Raw genomic sequence first — 14618 nt, forward strand, 5'->3', positions numbered from 1 at the left:
TATACTGCAGGCACATCCGTGGCTGATAGATACTGAAAGAGAGCAACTTTGTAGACTGATGAACTGCCAAAAACTCTCAATTGAAGCAAGCACTCATGCAGCGCAAAATGAAAGATTACCTCTTCGTGTAATTGTTCAAGTCCTGTTCTTCGAACAACTTCGGCTTCACACGTCAATATCCGGCTAGTTCTTTGTTTCTGACAATCTTGCAAACTCACAAGAACAAAGTGGAAATCTCGGCCTCCATAGGAGTGATGGTAATCATCAACTGGACTCTGCAGGGGGAACAGACAACGTGAGAGAACGTCTTTTGCAGATCGAGAAGGAATGCTCAGAAATTCGAAATGAGCTGCAGAAGTTGACAAAGACAAAGAGAAGCTGGAACATTTTCTCTAGAAGGTTTGGCTTTAGGAGAAAAACAGATTCTAGCAGTTCAAAAGAATCAAATAGCACTAATGCAAAGACACAATCGTCCACTGTAAATGGAAAACCAAATCGGGAAAGTAGTTGATCGTGATCATTGATGTCCAAGTAGATGGAGATAAATTGTGTCTTTTCTGCAACAAGTTCTACTTCTCTATTTGAATGGGTTTATAACTGCAATCAAATTGACAGTAGAATAACAGGTTTAGATGATGGTATTTTAGTCAATGTCTTAGATCAGTTCATTCTTAGGATATGAAACTCTAGAGTAAACAATAGTCACCTCTTAGACAAAGTAAAATGACCGATCAATCAAAGGAAGACAAGGATTCTCTTCCATTGAGATTTGAGACTTATGGCATTTTGCAATGGTTAATTGATACTTAGAATTTAAGATGCTCTTCAGAATTGAGAAGTCATGCTTAGATCTAATCATCATGATGCTTAACTTTTCTTATATTAGTTTGTCATGTTCGTCTTTATTATGTGACGTGCTTTGCTGCCTTAAGATAATTGAACCAAGATATTGTTGTAGCATATAACAATGTTTAGGTGATTATGTTATTATCATATAAACAGATTTATTTAGTGAGTATAATCAAACATTAATAGAAATGGATAACAGGGAGTTCTTTATGGGGGAAACTTCACATCATATCTGTGATAACATTTATCGAAGATGTAAAAAAATAACTCTTGTTTTAATATCGATTATGTTGAAGAACTCTACCATAATGACAATTCGTTTTGCACATTGTAAAAATACCATTTCGTTCAACAAAAATGGTACACACACGCTCTAAAAGTCAACTACATAAATAATTCATTAATTTAGATGTTCTTTACGTATCCACATGACCAAATTCTATATAAATAACTCATTAATTTAGATGTTCTTTTAATGAAGAACGTAAAGAGTATGAATATCTAGATTTGAATAGAATTTAGAGGGCAATGATAGTTCCACAAATAGTGCATATTCATATAAACCAGGAACATGTCAAATATGTTATCTATAACAAAGTAACAGATTGTTCCAACAGCAAATTAAACCCAATATCATCCGGGTATGTACATTATTCCAATCAAAGGGGTTTTTTGCAAGTCAAGAGTTACATTCGACACATTTATCCAGTTTCCAGCACATACTATATTACCCCATTAATAGCACCTGAAACAAACAACAAAATAAGATCAGTCTCCAGAACTAGCATGCGCAGAAATCGTGCGATTCCTTCAATAAATAACCTTTACTAGTGATGAGTTAATAAACCATTTGTGCATAATCAAACGTGAAGAGCGAAGACTCAAGGGGGAACAAATGTAAATTCAGAAATTTAGATTAAGACTCGGCTCAAATATATCAAGAACAAAATTATGAATCCACAATGTTCGGGAAAGGTAAATTCAAACACAGAAGCAGATTACATAACAAGCCAATTGTTAATTAAACGCAAAATCACGGGAAACCCTAAAATCAAGAAGAATATGGAAGAGGAAAGAAGAGACCTTTGAAGAGGAATTTTAGTTGTAGTAGAGCTCGAGGCCCATGCCGTCGTGGATCTCGTAATCTTTGAGGGTGATGTGATCCTTGTAGATGGTTTTGTTAATCCAATGGACTGATTCTCTCTTAAACACGATGTCACAACGCTCGAGGGATGTAACGGATTAAAAATAAACTTTTAATCGATTGAGATTGCCAAAGAATTTATTAGGATTAATGGAAGATCTAATTCGTTATTGTTTTTGTTTTTCATTATTAATAAATATAATAGATTAATGATAAAATAATAATTTATAAAACAAAAAATAATTTTTATAATTAAATAAAATATATGGGTTAATTTGTAATTAAATTTAGAAAAGGACTATTTAGCAGTTATTAAAAAACTTAAAAAACATGTTTTGTTATGAGACCATTTAATGGTCCAAACGTTCTAGGACCATCGAATCCGATGCCTTCATAGTTAGTTATTGGGACTTTGCTTCTTTTACGTAACTTCACATAACAAATACGATTTGTTAATCATTTTTTTACGTAACATTCACACTGCATTAGTGAATTTCAAACGAAACAGGAACCTTCCAGCTGAAGCCTCCTCTCGTTTTCATCGGTGAAAGGTATCACCACCTTCCAGCTGAAGCACCCTCTCGTCTTCATTGGTAAAAGGTATCCCCACTTTTTACACCTGTGCTTAATTAATGTTATGAAATATCATGTTCATCATTTTTAATTATATTTAAAAATAAACATACAAACTCCATTATTATTTAATTGGAACAAGTTTGATTTTATTTGATTTTATCAATAGAATTGTTACAAATAAAGTATTTTGAGTAAAGAAGCAAAAAAATCTAGAGTTTAAGAGAGAAGATGTAGTTGGTATGATCATAAAAATTATGTTTTTATTTTTCAATTATAACACATCTAATAGTATGATATTATATACAAAATATTTTTAAAACACATCCAAAATAAAAAAATTCTAGTTTTTAAATATAAACGTTTTCAAAATCGTTCAATTCTAGTTTTTAAATATAAACATATAGAATATAATTAATCTTTTGATTTTTGATTTGATAAAATACATCTAATATTTATTATGTAAATTATTAGTTGGATTTTTTTCGTTACTTATATGAACCGTTACAAATAAAGTATTTTGAGTAAAGAAGCAAAAAAAAAATCTAGAGTATTAGAGAGAAGATGTAGTTGGTATGGTCATAAAAATTGTGTTTTTAGTTTTCAATTATAACACCTCTAATAGTATAATATTATATACAAAATATTTTTAAAACACATCCAAAATCGTAAAATTCTAGTTTTTAAATATAAACCTTTTCAAAATCGTTCAATTCTAGTTTTTAAATATAAACATACAGAATAAAATTAATCTTTTGATTTTTGATTCGATAAAATGCATCTAATATTTATTATGTAAATTATTAGTTGGATTTTTTCGTTACTTATATGAACCGTTACAAATAAAGTATTTTGAGTAAAGAAGCAAAAAAAAAAAAAAAAAAATAGAGTTTTAGAGAGAAGATGTAATTTTTTTTTTGACAAGGTAAATAGGTAGCTTTCATTCATGAATAGGACCCATAATATCTAAATAGGCCAAATTACATATAAAGGAAGGTGCATCTTCTATCCACACTGTGTTTGGATTAGTAAGAGCCATTTGAACCAATTCATGAGCTACCCTATTACCATTCCTTTTTACATGAGAGTGCTCTACTGATCTAAGGCTATTAGCTAAACTTAAACAATACTAATAAATGAACCAAAATAATTTTTATGGGCTTTTTTTTCTTTAAGGCTTTGAATGACTTCAACATTGTCACTCAATTATTACATCAAAAAATCAACATTCACAGGCCTTTTCTAAGCCCATAAGACATGCAAGTGCTTCAGCTTCATGAGATTGAATGGATAAGAAAGCTTTGCATGTGGATGCCATCAAAAGTCTCCATTAGTGTCTCTAACTACCACACCAATACCCACTACTCCATCATCAATACTAGCGGCATCAACATTAATTTTAATCTTTGTGATGGGTGGTCTCTTCCAATTTTTAGTGCTTGTAGCTCCAAGAGGTGAATCTACGGTTCCATTCAAATTGAGCGTATGAGCTTTGATGTAATTTTCATGATTTTTCCTTGCTAATTTCGCTGCTTTAATTGGGGATTGATTCTCCTCGTTAAACATGTGCTTGTTTCGAGCTTGCCAAAGAGTAAGGATGCTTGTGCAAAGAAGACCTTGCGAGGCCGAATCTAAATTTTCCATCAATTCCTCAATCCAATCACAAGCTTGGGCTCCAGGTGGCTCTGATGATCGTATGGCTAGGGGGCTATGGTACCAGAAAATTCGAACAAACTCGTAATCCTTGATGAGGTGAGTCTCGATTTCTTCTTTCTTCCAACATCTTGGACACAGGGCTGTGCAGTTGACTCTCCTTTTTTGCAGGTTCAATCGAGTTGGCAGTGAATTATTCATCAGCCTCCATACATAGTTGATTGCTCTGGGGTGTGCCTTAACTTTCCAAAGCCTTTTCCATTTGGGTTCTTTTGGGTCTGATGAGATTTAGCTCCTGTATCGAGTGCTCTGCTCTTTCATAATTCTATGGTACGCATCCCTAACCTTGAACTCCCCATTTCTTGTAAATCTCCAATAAAATTCATTCATCTGATTGTGTTGTGATTGGTAGAGGAATCTATAGGATTTGTTGAGCTTCAAATTCCATGAATGTGTCTTTAATCTTTCTTGCATCCCACCTGTTCTCTTCATCATTCATCAGTTCTCTCACTGTAGCCTCTTTGCCTAAAAAAATTACTGGACTCCAAATTTTGAATCTGTGTTGATTTGGTAGCCATGGTGATCACCAAATTTTAATAGATCGGCCATCTCCAATTTTTCATATTCCTCCCATCTGTAGCACTTCCTTTACATTCCAAATACTTCTCCAAGTATAGCTTGGTGTGTATCCTGTTGATGACTCCAGAAAGTTAGTTTTTGGATAATATTTGGCTTTGATTAGTTTTGCTGCCAGGGAGTTTGGTTTTCTCATAAGCCTCCACCCTTGTTTGGCTAGAAAAGCTGAATTGAATGCTTCAAAATTTCTGAATCTTAGGCCTCCCTCCATTTTACTGGTGCACAGTTTATCCCATTTGATCCAATGAATTTTTCTTTCTCCTTCTTTATTTCCCCAATAGAATTTTCTGATCATACTATCTATATGTTGACATAGGCTCTTGGGTAATTGAAAACAACCCATTATATATGTTGGAATGGATTGTGCCACCGCTTTAATAAGAGTTTCTTTTCTGACTCTTGAAAGGTATCTTTCTTTCCAGCCCTTAAGTTTCTTCCAAATCCTCTCTTGAATAAAATCAAAAACCTCCATTTTGGATCTTCCTACAAACGTAGGAAGGCCCAAATATTTAGAGTATTGTTCTACCGCCTTTATCCCTAGCCACTTTTGAATGAGATTTTGTTTGGTAGTTGGTATGTTTCAGCTGAAGGAAATTTCTGATTTATCAAGGTTGATTCTTTGGCCTGAAGCTATCTGGTACTGGATAAGAATTTACTTTATTCCTTGAATATCTTGGTCCAAAGCTCTTGAAAATAGGATGCTATCGTCTGCAAAGAACAAGTGGTTTATTTGTGGTGCCTGTCTTGCTACTTTGATCCCTCGTATTATCTTGCTGTTTTGAGCCTTGATTAGTAGTCCTGAGAGAACTTCAGCACATAAAACAAATAAGTATGGGGAGAGTGGGTCTTCCTGCCTTAGTCCTCTAGAAGGTTTGAAGTTCTTGCTTGGTATACCATTGATTAGGATTGAGAATGACACTGATGAGATACAGTTCCAAATGAGATTAACCCATCTTGATGAGAAACCCATAGAAACCATAACTTTCTTTAAGAACGGCCATTCAATCCTGTTGTAAGCCTTTGCCATGTCTAGTTTCAGCCCAATGTATCCTTTTTGACCTGTTGTTTTCTTCTTCATGTAGTGAAAAATCTCAAATGCTACCAATCCATTATCTGTGATTATCCTATTGATAAACTACTATTTTATGATTTATCTTGTGCTTAATTGAGTGTTTTTATCAATTCTTCACCTACTTATTCATAAGATTTGCATGGTTTTACAATTCCTTCCTTATTCCATGATATATGTGAAAACATGTTTCCTATGCCTTAGAAATATTAATTTTAATTATCCTTTATTACCATTCGATGATGTGATCTATGTGTTAAGTATTTTCAGGCTTCATAGGGCAGGAATGGCTTAGAGGACAGAAAGGAAACACGCAAAAATGGAAGGAACGCACAAAATAGAGTTTTGAAGAAAATGGCAGCGATGCGCACGCATGGACGACACGGACGCGTGCCTAGCGCAAAACGCAAGCGATGCACACGCATAGATGACGCGGACGCGTGCCTGGTGCAGAGCACAAACGACGCGTACGCGTGGCAAGAAAAATCTCCAATGACGCGCACGCGTGACCCATGCGCACGCGTGACGGATGCCACGTGCAGAAAATTGCAGAAGTCACCCCCAGCAATTTCTGGGCTGTTTTTGACCCAGTTTTCGGCCCAGAAACACAAATTAGAGGCTATAAAGTGGGGGATCAATCCATTCATTGAGGACAACTTTCATATTGCGAATTTGAGGTTTTTATATGTAGTTTTCTAGAGAGAGAGGTTCTCTCCTCTCTCTTAGGTTTTAGAATTAGGATTTCTCTTAGTTTATGGTTATTTCTTCATTCCAGGTTCAATGTTCCTTTAATTTATGTTTTTCTTCTACTTTTATTTAGTCTATTACTTTAGTTGCTCTATTTCACTTGCTAATTACTTATGTTGCCAATTTGGTTTATGAATTATTCATGTTAGATTTGAATATTCTATTTAATGCAATTTGAGGTATTTCAGATTTATAATTACTTTCTTCTATTTATGATATAAATAATTTAGATTTTTCTCCCTTTGCTCTGGTTGAATAATTGGTGACAATTGAGTTATCAAACTCAACAGTTGATTGAAAATTGGGATTTGCTGATTGATTTGGATCCCTCTAAAGCTAGTCTTTCCATAGGAGTTGACTAGGATTTGAGGAATCAAATTGATTAGTCCACTTGACTTTCCTTTATTTAGTAAGGGTTAACTAAGTGGGAGCAATAAACAATTCTCATCACACCTGATAAGGATAACTGGGATGGGATTTCCAGTTCTTATACCTTGCAATGGTGTCCATGATAATTAATTTACTTTATTGCCAATTTATTTTCCTGTTCCCTATTTCAAAAACCCAAAAATGTACCCTTTTCCATAACCAATAATAAATCATACTTCCCTGCAATTCTTTGAGAGACGACCCGAGATTTAAATACTTCGGTTATAAATTTTATTAGGTTTTGTTACTTGTGACAACCAAACTTTTGTACGAAAGGATTCTTTGTTGGTTTAGAAACTATACCTACAACGTGATTATTTTTATAAAATTCTTTACCGGCAGAAATTCAATCGTCACCTATCCCAATTGTGTCTTTATTTTTCAATTATAACACATCTAATAGTATAATATTATATACAAAATATTTTTAAAACACATCCAAAATCGTAAAATTCTAGTTTTTAAATATAAACGTACAGAATACAATTAATCTTTTGATTTTTGATTCGATCAAATGCATCTAATATTTATTATGTAAATTATTAGTTGGATTTTTACGTTACTTATTTGAACATTAACGTTTTCAAAATTATTATAATCAACAATTAATTTAAGTTTTTTATTATTTATAAAAAAATATCTAACATATATTATCATAGTATTAGTTGGAATTTTTATTACTTGTTTGAGCATTAGTATTTATTCATCTTAATTTTTTTTATTGATGTTATTGGTTGGTATTTTAGATAATGGTTGAAATTAGTTTATGTCGTAAGTTTATTACACATACAAAATAGTACAATCGAACTAAAAATATTTTTAAAACACATCCAAAACTCTATTAAATAGCATAAGATAATTTTTTTTTTGGTCTTACTGATCCAAAATGTTTAACTAAAATGGTAAAAAATTTAAAATTTAATTCGAATTTCAGAAGTTAAATTTTAAATTTTGAGTCATTTGAATTTTAGATGTGTATTTAAATTATAATATATTAATATATTAAATATATTAAATTTGAAACAGAAATTTAAGATTTAAATTTTAAATTTTAGTTTGATTTAAGTTGTATTTTAAATATGGATTTAATTTTTTAAGACACTAAATCTATGTACAATTTTTAGATGTGTTTGTTTTATTTTTTTTGAATTATTGTAAGAAAAAGCTGAATATTGTACCATATTTAAAGAATACCTAGTTGAATTGAAAATTAATTGTCAATAGCAATCACCTTTATTTACTCGTAATATAGAGAGTACGGTACTCTTAGTTATTTTGTTCTTTAGTTTCATTATCATTGTATTTATTGTTTTTATTTTTTCTAAATTTATAATAATTTTAATTAACATGAATAAGTAAATAAAAATACAAATAGAAATAAGAAACATGAATATGATGGAAAAAAGTAAAAATAAAAAGGTTATGAAAATAAATTAAAATAAGAATATGAAGACTATGAAAATAAATAATCATAAAATTAAATAATTAATGAAAATTATTAATATACATAGTATGAAAATAACTAAAATAATAATTAAGAATATAGTTTTTTTTCTCATGAAAAGATTTGAGCGTCATTCTAATAAGGTTAGTATTAAATGTTTTTGTTTAATAATTTAAATTTGCAAACGGTCTTTTAGAGTAATGTGTCCCATGTTAACAGTTACACATGTGAGCTGAAAAAAAAATTTTTTTTTGTTCAATTTAATTTTTGTAATTTTTTTTGAAGTGGATTTTTTTTAAAAAAAAAGAGAAAAGCAATACTAAGGAAAAGAAAACGAAATCTGAGAAGAGGTATCCTTGATGACAAAGAAAACCCTAGCTTTTATGGAGGTGTCCTTCCTCAGGGAGTGACCAGGCACCCATATCATCCATGTAGCCGAACCTGAAGAAGACTTCTTCATCCACTACCACAGTGTGTCCGACGGCTCTTTGTCGCGCGTTGCCCGTGTTCTGATACCGACGGTGATCCCACCCTGGTCACTTGTAGAATCCGCAGTGCCACGTCTGCCGTGGCGGCCTGCACCCTCGCCGCCCTCGACGTCGGAAGCCCATGGCGGCGTCTGTGAGGAGGGACGTCGGGACTCTGTCTCCGCATGGTTGCGGTGCTATTCCCCGTCATTGTCGCTTGGTTTGGTGGAGCTTGAGGACTGAGGTCGTGGTGGTATCTTCGCCAGGAGTTTCCGTCTGTTTTGGGCGATCATTCGAGTAGGTATTGCCGTACTTCCTCCGCCGTTCAGCCGTCATAGGATCTCCATCTCCGTTGAGTGTTCCAGGTATTTAGCTTCCTGGTTGGTTGTCGTTGATTTTGTTTGTTGGAGTCAGCTGTTTTAAATGTTGTTCTGGTGCTGTTCAGAGTTCATGATTTTTTTAGTGTTAATTTGATATTGACTATAACTTTTGTTGAGGCTCTGTTCTTCGACTGTGTGTGTTAGGCAACTGAATTTTTGCGGAATTGTTATTGTAAATATTAAGTATGATTTTAGTTCAAGTTTGTTGGTCATCATGAGTCGGCAATTTGATCAACTGTTTGTGAGGCGGTGTGCTGTGGCTAGGGCTGGAAGTGAGCCGAGCTGAGCCGAGCTAGACCAAGCTCAAGCTCGGCTCACCAAAATTGAGCTTGGCTCACGGCTCGATTCATTAACAATTGAGCCTATTTCTTAAGCTCAAGCTCGGCTCACCAAAAGCTCACGAGCTGGCTCAAGCTCACAGCCTGCTCACGAGCTAATGAGCCGAGCTTATCCAAGCTCAAGCTCGGCTCATTTAATTTATGAGCTCAATTTCAGGCTCAAGCTTGGCTCACCAGCTCACGAGCTTAGCTTATCGAGCTATTAACGAGCCGAGCTCTAGTTGGCTCATAAGCTGGCTTGACTCACTTCCAGCCCTAGCTGTGGCCTCTGTTTGTTAGGTTGCTGTTTTTGTTCCTGGCTATTAAGTTGAATAATTAGTTGAATCGAACATAACAGTTTTGATGTTGTTAACATGTTCATATGACCAGTTAATGTTACTGGGTTGCTCTTTATTAATGTTCTGATTATTGATATGTGAAATTGATTTGATCTTGTGTTCATTTTTTTTAACAACCTTGGTTTAATGGGATAATAGCTGGAAATGTTCCAATTTCTTTCCATCGAAGGTAGTGGGTATTTAATTTGCACACAACTAGGGGTACTTGGTTTAGGGTATCATTTTGGGCCAATGACTGATTTTAAGTTTGTAGGCATCATTGGAAATGCACATGTAGTTTGGATGATGCATGCATATTTTAGAGAGGACAGGTATCAAAGAAAATTGTAGAGTAATGAGATTTTTATGAGTATTCAGTATGTGGTGTTTGGAGTTACTGATGGATGCGAATAGAGGTGAGGCGATAGGGGAGTGTGGGGGGTGGTCTAAGTGACGTGAACGAGGAGATGAATGTGGAAGAGGCTGGTGGTGATGAGTTTCAGGAGGAACATTTGCCTGAAGGAGGACAAGGATTTGACTTGAGCACGAATGATATTTTGAACCAAGTTTGGGAAAGTGTGGAAGATGCATATAAGTTTTACCGAAGGTATGGAAGAGTCAATGGGTTTAGGGTACGGAAAGGGGACTCAGGTAAAGATAGCAACGGTAATCTTGTGAGATTTTGATTTTTTTGTAACAAGGAAGGATTGAGGGAAATCAGGCACTATGACAGGATTGACAGGTAGCGGGGACACAAACCAGAGACACGGACTGGTTGCAAAGTAATGCTATCAATATATTTGGAGAAAAGTGAGCAGAAGTGGAAGGATAGGAAGGTAGTACTGGAGCATAACCATGACCTAGCACCTGTTGGGATGTCCCACCTGATTCAGAATCATCGTAAAATGACGGATGCGGCAAAGGCTCACATTGATGGGATGCATGCGTATGGAATTGGGACGTCAAAAATCTTGGGCCACATGGCTGGTATGTTAGGGGGGATATTCTTTGCTGGGATTTTTGAAAAAGGATGTGTACAACTATGCTGACAAGTTGAGGTGTTCACGAATAGCTGATGGTGATGCGACTGCAACGTTGATTTACCTTGAAGGAAAGGCTGCTGCTGACCCTATGTATGTTGCATGCTACAACCACACAAAAGATGAAAGGCTTGGTAACATGGTTTGGGCTGATGGGAATAGCCGGTCTGATTTTCAGTGTTTTGGGGATGTGTTAGCGTTTGACTCCACTTACAGGAAAAATAGATATAAACGTCCAGTAGTAATTTTCTACCATTTTTGGTTTTGGGTTGTTGATTGATGAAACTGTATCGTCGTATAGGTGGATGTTACAAAATTTGTTGGAGGTTATGTGCCAGAAGAAACCTTGTGTAGCTGTTACCGATGGGGACAAAGCAATGATAAAAGCTGTGAAGTCGGTTTTACCGGAGGCAACACATCGTTTGTGTGCATGGCATGTGGAAAAGAACGTGACATCAAATGAGAAAGACGAACGCCTCCGTAGTTTGTTCAAGCATTGGTTGTACGTGGACATGGAGGTTCATGAATTCAAAGAGGATTGCGCTCAAGCAATTGAGGAGTATGGGCTGCATAATAGTAGCTGGGCAAGGCATATGCATAAAAAGCGAAAGCTATGGGCGAACGGGTATTTGCGTGACAAGTTCTATGCCGGATTCCAGACTATGACACGATGTGAGGGAATAATTGCTATGGTTAACAAGTTTTCGAAGTCAAGCCATACCATCTTTAAGTTAGTGCAAAATCTGGAGCTAGTCCTCCGTGAATATCGGAACAAGGAGATGTTGTTGTAGTTTAACTCCATTTACACGAATCCGGTTATGACCACATGTTTGAGGTCGATAGAGACAGCTACTGCTAGGGTTTATACCCGAGAGTTGTTTGTAGATGTTAGGAAAGAGATTGAAGGAGCTGGAGCAATTAATCTTGTCATGAAAAAACGGTGTTGATGAATAGATTTTTGACGGTTTAGAATTCTCAAATGAAATCTCGTTGCAAGTATAGTTTCTAAACCAAAAAAGAATCCTTTCATACAAAAGATTGTTTGTCACTAAAACAAACCCCTAAATTTATAAACCGAAGTATTGAACCTTGGGTCGTTCTCCCTAGGAATTGCGATAAAGTGTCTTGTTATTGGTTATGAGGTATGTTTGGGGTTTTTGAGATTTTAGACAAGAAATATAAATGGCAAAGGAAATAAACTAACAACTAGAAAGGTCTTCGCAAGGTTTAGTGGTCAAGGATCTCTATCCTTATCACTAACCACAACATGAGAATTGTCAAGGATCAATCCCATTAAATCATCCTCTAACTAGGTAAAGGAAAGTCAAATGAGATATATCAATCCAAGTCCATAAGTCATAACTCTCCACTAATCCAATTAGTGAGAACTAGAGTTAATGGCTCCCAATCATCAATCACTTGGATATTAGTGGCTCAAGAGTTCCTAAGTTACCTTCCCAAGCCAAGAGGAACAAAAATATAACTCACAACTAAAAGGAGCATTTTAACAAACACATAGAAAGAAATAAAGGTAAACATTATTAATTGCAAGAATTGAAGGAATCTACAACTACAAAAGCAAGAGATTAACAATAGAAAGGCAAAACAATTATGAACAACAAAGAACTTACCAATTGCATTGAAGAAGAAATGTAGATCTACAAAAGAAAGTTCATAAGCTACTACTAACAGTACAAAGGAATTACAAGAGATGTAGAATGCTACAACTACAAGAGAACAATTAAGGATGAAAGAGAAAAATTAAGAGAGAAGAAGAAGAAGTAGATCTAGATCTAAACCTAATCCTAATTCTAATCCTAGAGAGAAGTGAAAGCTTCTCTCTCTAAAACTACTTCTAAACTAATCCTAATGTGAATGAATGTGTTAAAGATGTGAATCCCCCCCATTCCCCTTCAATCCTTGGTCCTTATATGCATTTTGGTGCCAAAGTTGGTTGTAAACTGGGCCCCACAGCTCTCAGAAATCACTGGACACGTTTTCTATTTAAAAATCACGTGCAGCCACCGACGCGTATGCTTACAGCGCGCGTACGCGTCCATGGAGATTTTTGCAATCCACGCGAGAGCGTCCAGTGTGCGCGCGCGTCCATGGGCATTTTCCAAATCTTTGGCTTTTCATGATTTCTCTACTTTGCATGCTTTCCTCTTCACTCCTTTGGTCCATTCCTAGCCTTTTCAACCTGAAATCACTTAACAAACACATCAAGGCATCTAGTGGAATCAAAGGTGAATTAAATTTTGCTAATTAAGGGCCTAGAAAGCATGTTTTCACACTTAAGCTCAACTTGGGAGACAATCATGAAACCATGCTATTTCATTGAATAAATATGGGTAAAAGGTGATAAAATCTCCTAAAATCACTACAAGATAAACCCTACAAATGGGGTTTATCAGGTGCTTGAATACAACTGTTTATTATCTAGAGGAATACGAGAAACCAGCTATTCAGGTAATGGCAGCCTTCGGCAGAAGTACCAAAAAACTCGATTGCCAATGTTTTTTTTGGAAAAAGAATGGGTACCCGTGCAGACATATGTTCTTTGTAATGAAAGCAAAGCATTTGCGGGAAATACCTAAAAGATTGGTCCTGCGATGGTGGAGAAAGGATGCCAAAGATGTTGACCAATATGGCAAGAAGTGGGACGATTCAACCCAAAGAGGTTTCTTGGTTAGACATGGGGCTCTCCACACAAAGTCTCAGTGGCTTGTTTACCTAGGTTCACAGGACGAAAAATTGTTTCGGAAAGCAATGGATGGCATAGTTAACTTGTATAATAATTTGGAATCCGAATGTTGGGGGTTAGAAAATGAAGTGGACACAAAGGGGACCAAGGGGGTGGTGAGGGATCCCAAGGTTGCGAAACCGAAGGGTGCCCTGCGACTTACCAAACAAAGGCTATTAGGCAAGAGAAGGTGATGTGCAAACTGCAAGCGTGTCAGCCATGCGAAGAGAAAATGTCTCCAAGATAGGGGGAAGAATTCATCAATAACCGACGATGTGGACCTGCACGGTGTAGCCGGAGCAGAATGCTAGGATCACTCATGCAGGATGACACTAGTGAGTTTCGAGGTTTTTAGTTCACAGGGTAGTCGTCGCGTGTTCTTTACGAATTACTAATGTCATTCAATTAACTTTTGTCTTTTTGGGGGGACCTGGCCATGCAGGCGCTGGATCACTACACGAGACAGTTCGCTGAATCGACCGCCGACAGCCACGTAGGAAATGATGCGAAGGCAGGTTGCACAATCAATGAGGAGTGGGCAAACGAGGTTAGGATGCCTGCATGTGTATACGTATTATCGATATAAGCTTGCGATGATCCAAGTATTTAGTGTCATGTTGTATGCGTATAATTATTGACTGCCAAAAACTTGTGTCATCAACATTTGCTTACGTATTGATGCAGGTTAGGGTCTTTCTCGAAAGATTACCCAAAGGATCACGGAAAGCTTGGGAGAATACCGCTGACTAGCAGATGCTCTCCCACTTAACACTGTATGGTTCCCTTGTC

At 35.8% G+C, this 14618-nt stretch overlaps 1 protein-coding gene and 1 long non-coding RNA gene across 2 annotated transcripts; one reads left to right on the plus strand and one right to left on the minus strand.

Annotated features, from left to right (window-relative positions):
* On the minus strand, nucleotides 1325–2056 carry LOC107621759. The gene is made up of 2 exons (XR_001615932.2): nucleotides 1933–2056; nucleotides 1325–1594 (listed from the first exon to the last, which is right to left on the minus strand). It is a non-coding gene; the product is annotated as an uncharacterized LOC107621759 (long non-coding RNA).
* On the plus strand, nucleotides 10514–11877 carry LOC107621054 (protein FAR1-RELATED SEQUENCE 5-like). The gene is made up of 4 exons (XM_016323098.1): nucleotides 10514–10697; nucleotides 10809–11033; nucleotides 11119–11278; nucleotides 11388–11877. The coding sequence occupies exons 1-4, from the start codon at nucleotides 10514–10516 to the stop codon at nucleotides 11875–11877; spliced, it is 1059 nt and encodes a 352-aa protein (XP_016178584.1).

Source organism: Arachis ipaensis, chromosome B10 (genome assembly GCF_000816755.2).
Source record: "Arachis ipaensis cultivar K30076 chromosome B10, Araip1.1, whole genome shotgun sequence".
NCBI lineage: Eukaryota > Viridiplantae > Streptophyta > Magnoliopsida > Fabales > Fabaceae > Arachis > Arachis ipaensis.